Source organism: Mus caroli, unplaced genomic scaffold (assembly GCF_978045245.1).
Source record: "Mus caroli unplaced genomic scaffold, Mus_caroli_1 scaffold_14, whole genome shotgun sequence".
NCBI lineage: Eukaryota > Metazoa > Chordata > Mammalia > Rodentia > Muridae > Mus > Mus caroli.
This window is the reverse complement of record NW_028227269.1, coordinates 71,399,672-71,404,466: the sequence shown is the minus strand read 5'-3', so window position 1 is coordinate 71,404,466 and position 4,795 is coordinate 71,399,672. Positions and strand designations below refer to the sequence as shown.

General features: G+C 50.1%; 1 protein-coding gene across 1 annotated transcript; it reads right to left on the bottom strand.

Moving 5' to 3' along the window:
- Positions 1–1,351: 1,351 nt before the first annotated feature.
- Positions 1,352–3,171, bottom strand: Six6 (SIX homeobox 6). Its single transcript, XM_021179189.2, has 2 exons — positions 2,518–3,171; positions 1,352–1,523 (listed from the first exon to the last, which is right to left on the bottom strand). The coding sequence occupies exons 1-2, from the start codon at positions 3,087–3,089 to the stop codon at positions 1,352–1,354; spliced, it is 744 nt and encodes a 247-aa protein (XP_021034848.1). The 5' UTR covers positions 3,090–3,171.
- Positions 3,172–4,795: the final 1,624 nt, after the last annotated feature.

The window sequence follows — 4,795 nt, the reverse complement described above, 5'->3', positions numbered from 1 at the left end:
TGTGTATGTACAAAGAACAATTACATGCTAAGAATATTTTATATTTTTACGAAGGCTATTCCCAAGGCAACGAACTTCCTGATGAATTGTTTGCATGTTAAATGTAGAGCACTGATTTAGAAAATGCCTGTCATTTCTCTGTAGCATGCTTTCTGGTCAATATAAAGCCTGTATACTGTCTCCTATCTTAGTATTTCTCTTGGTGAAAATAATTTACTTGACTAAAACCCATTTCTGAAGCAGGAAGATGCTAGCCTAGTTAGTATCAACCTCTCCTATCTTTTTAAATGGTCTTAATAAGACCTACAGCACAATGTAGTAAACATTCTACCTGCGCTACATGCTTACCTTGAATGACCATAAGCTTCTGAATGGGAGAGTACCTCAAACAAAATGGAAACACTTTTTAATCATAAAGTTCTCCTGTCTTTGCATTTTTGTAAAATACAATTCATTACCTGAGTCTAGAATTTGTCTTCTAAAATTGTTCTTGAAAATCACTAACACTTCATAAAAATGATTAGGTGGACAAACCATGATCACCTGTGTGGCGAATGTAGAGCGCTGCCATAGATGGTATGTTCATGTTCCAGATTCTGGGTTTAATATGGCAATGTGCATATGTTTATGTATACACATGCATACATTTTTTATACAATCCGATGTGGCGGTTGGTTAGCGGTTTATCTGTGGCTGCTTAAAATATAAATATACTGAGATGTCAGGGGATATAGAGAAGTCGGAGAGACTATTTGAATAAGACTCCAAGCTGCGTGCCCAGCAAAGGAAATAAGAGTGATTTTTAAAATCTGAGATAGCAGCTCTCTTAATTAAGAAAGGTTATCCACCAAGTTGTTTTATTATTTGGCTTCTTCACACAGAACGCATGAGCTTGCTCATTCAAAACAGCAAGTTCCCCAAGCTACAGAGAAACCTATCATGGAATTCTTTTAAATAAGTAAATAAACAGCATATATATGTTTTGTTTTGTTTTTTAAAAAAGAAACCTTCAAAGCAAAAGTTATACATATATAACAGCGTCCTTTCGACGTGAAATACCCACAGGAGACTCAAGGGCAGGCTCTCAGAGTGCAGTTCTGTTCCAAAGGAGTCTTTGCAGCCAGATCCTTCAGGAAAAGCAATGCGAAGAGAAGTGGCGTTGGGTCAGGCCTCACCGCATGCCCCAGAGTCGCGGTGGATACTCGCTACTAGAGCCTTTAGGCCCGCGGGTCCCTGGCCACGGGGCTTCTGCCAGCGCCGTATTTGCTGGTCTAGTCCTCTTTTTTTTTTTTTTTTTTAATTTTGTGTATCTCATTTTTACACTGGATTCTAAGTGTGATGAGTGGGCAGCTCAGATGTCGCACTCGCTGTCGCTGGATGTGATGGAGATGGCCGAAGTGGCCGCCTTGCTCGACAGACTGGCAGCCGGGCTGGAGGCGACGCCCAACACCTCAGGCGTTCCCTCCTCACCCTCCGAGCGTAGCACCCGCCCGGGGCCCTGCGACAGAACCTGCTGCTGGAGTCTGGAGGGTTGGGGAGGAAGGGACACTGGTCACAGCAAGAAATCAAGCCGCCACATTGTACCCCTTTCTCCGACCCGTCTACCTCCAGCTCCTTGTTAAGACTCTCTTATTCAGACCTTGACAAACTGGGGAAGGTGAAGTGACCAGGTTTGGACCGATGCACCACAGCTCTTTCGCGGAATCCTGCCGTTGCCCATCTCTGTCTGTCTGTCTGTCTCCCTGTTTCTCGGCTCACTATGAATTCTGCCTTAGCCTCCCCAGATCTTTCTCATTGTCACCCACCGTTGGGAGATTTACTGGAGGATTGTTAGAAATCCTCCAGCGCAAAGCGGGACAGATACGGCTTCAGGATATGAGATTCCTTTTCTAATACTACATCTCCCCGTGGGTCATGCCTGAGGCTAGAGGATGCTTGAAGAGTTTGGGCCTGAGTTGCAAGCTCCACACGCTGGAGAATGAAAAGCATAGGCCGACTAGCTTGCTGGGTGGAGACAGGATAGTTGTCGTGAGGAAACGCGTCTTTCTGCCTCTTAGAATCTGAGACTCTCTGAAAACTGAAACCTTTTTCAGAGCATGAGGGAAGGATGCAGCCGGGATTTAAAAATAGAGCTAACTAAATAGGCTTCACTTGATGAGAGCCTGGGTCCATGCTAGTAAAAATTAGCTTTGGGCCTCTGGATTTCTAATTGATCCTGGGCTTTTAATCTTTCTCCCTCCCTCCGCCCGCCCCCGTTTTCCTAACTACAGCGACACCTTAGTTTGGTGACCCACATCAGCTGCTGCAGTGACCCCCAAAACCCCAAGAACCAGGGGGGACGGTGGGGAACCAGGAGCCTGCATAGGAATCTAGAACACAGTGGGCTCATAAACCCAAGACAGACTGCATTCCCAGCTCCCTCTGAATCTGGGTCCCCGGACACCAGGTAAGGGCCAAGAATGCCTCCTCCCGCCCCATCCCGGTGTGCACCAAGCCTAGAGGCCTGCTGGTACTGACCTGTTTTTGGCTGCAGCTGCCCGGTCTCTTTGTCTGCGGTTTTTGAACCAGTTGCCCACCTGTGTGGGGGTCAGTCCGGTTGCCTGGGCGAGCTCTCGCTTTTTGCTGGGGTTGGGATATGGGTCCTGAAGGTACCACTCTCGAAGCAGGTGCCGCGTGCGCTCCTTGAAGCAGTGAGTCTTCTGTTCGCCATCCCAAATGGTCCGCGGCAGCGGGAACTTCTTCCTTACTCGGTACTTGTCTACTGGCCCTAGGGGCCGTCCACGCAGCTTCTCTGCCTCCTGGTAATGCGCTTCGAGCCACAGCGCCTGCAGCTTGGCGTGCGATTCCTTAGTAAACTTATGATTTTCCAGGATATGGTAAAGCTCGCGGTAGTTGCCACCGTGGAAAGCCACGATGGCTCTCGCTCGCAGCACCGACTCATTCTTGTTAAGGGCTTCACAAGCTGCTGGGGCCACGGGCAGCGACCATAGGAAGCGACCTAGGCGCTCCACGTCGCCGCTTTCCTCCAGGGTCTCACATACCCCGGCTACTTGCTGGGGGCTGAAATTCAAAATGGGCAGCTGGAACATCGAGGCTGCGCGGGCGCCCCGGGTGGGACACGCAGCAGATGCCCGCGGGCCGAGCGGGGTGCGGCTGGGGGTTACAGAGTCGGGGGGAGCCTTCCCGCCTGGAAGAGCTGTGGGTTGGGTTCGGCTGCGCTTGCTCAGCTAGGACAAGCCAGCCAGCTAGACAGCGCCGCTACTGGGGTGGGCGGATTGGAGACGCGGGCGCCATGGAGACCCCCTGTCAGTCACTAGGCTGCTCTGCCAATCAAGGCTGCGACTAGCGCGCCCCGGTCGTTTCAGCACCTCCCCAGAATCGACAGCGCCCGCGGTTTGCCGCGGAGACTGCTGAACCTGAAGGATGAAAAAGAGGTAGGAGTGGCTGGAACGCGTACGAAATCCGCCGTGTCTCGCCCTCCGGGCTACCCCTGTCCGGCCCCTCCCTCTTGTTTTCCCACCAGAGAGGTAGGATGCTACAGGAATTCACTTTGGGGGCAATGCTATGCCGGGGTCGAAAGGACTCCAGAGGACAAAAGAGGACTGGGAAAAACAAACCCTTTGAGAACTCGAAAGTTTAAGCAGAAGGGGCAACCCTTCCCTCCCTCCGCCCCCCCCCCCCCCGGGAAGCGCACGCACCAAAGGGACAGGGAGGAGAAGTGGATCCTCTCATTTTTTTTTCCAGGCACCCATTCCTGCCTGTCTGCCGCTTACCATTTCCAGCTGCATAGGAAGCAAGCCTGGAACAGAAGGAACAGAACCACAGATCTGTAGTAGAGGTCAGTTTGGACTCTAACTTTGCTCCCTTCAAAGGTTCCTGGAACTGTTTTATATGGCGGCAAGGACACACACACACACAAACACTTGACAACTAGGTGCTAATCACGGAGTCTAACTCCAAGAAATGCAAGCTGTAGGGGCTTCTGACTAAATAAAGTTATCCTTCATAGTCCCCCTCTCTCCAGTTCAGTGGACTTGAACAAATGGGCAGCAGCCACATCTAGAGTGAGAAGCCATTCTTAGGTCAAGACAGCAACTTAAAAGCCTACTTCAAAGATCCTTTTAAAACAGATTTGATTCTCTCATGGCAGGCTGATTTTGCCTCTGCCTAGAACTTACAACTCCTGGGGCGGGCATAGAAACCGTGTGGTTTTTTAGATCAGAAGTGCCAGCAAGATAAAGTGGAGGGTGCGTCCCACAATGCCGTGTAGTTAAGGTGGCAAGGTAGATTGGTCAGAGCCATGGGTCACTGACCCCTCCTGCAGAGAGCATGGGCCTTTTTTGGCATTCTGCCTTCTGGCCAATAGATTGAATTGGCAACATTTATTGATTCCCAATTGACATCCACATCATACCGCTTTCTGGGGCTTCCGTGGAGGAAACCACGATCTCATGTAGCCATGGACGGGGCTTATTAGTTGGTAGAAAGGAAACACTGGGTATAGGTGTCCCCCTCCCCCAAAATATCAGCCGACAAGGTTCATCCCCGAATTGGACTGGGTCTAGCTGTCTTTTCTTTAGTATCAAGTACACGTTGTATGCGGCTTGTACAGATTGAGTAAATCAGAAGGCAGATAGATAGCACAGATGGTTGGATGTGTCGGGTCAGATCACACCACGCCTGAGTGCAGGGTAAAGCTCGTTCTGACGGAAAACCCTGATATTATTTTCACAGATCTTCACAGTTCACTGGGGGGCGGGGGGAGGTTAGCAGAGGGAAAGGGGTGTGTGTGGGG

What these genes read in the sequence shown, in the direction of transcription:
- Six6 (XM_021179189.2), bottom strand. Translation starts at nt 3,089, where the DNA reads ATGTTCCAGCTGCCCATTTTGAATTTCAGCCCCCAGCAAGTAGCCGGG. An exon ending in GCAGCTGCAGCCAAAAACAG is followed by an intron (nt 1,524 to 2,517) that starts GTCAGTACCAGC and finishes CCAACCCTCCAG; the next exon opens with ACTCCAGCAGCAGGTTCTGT.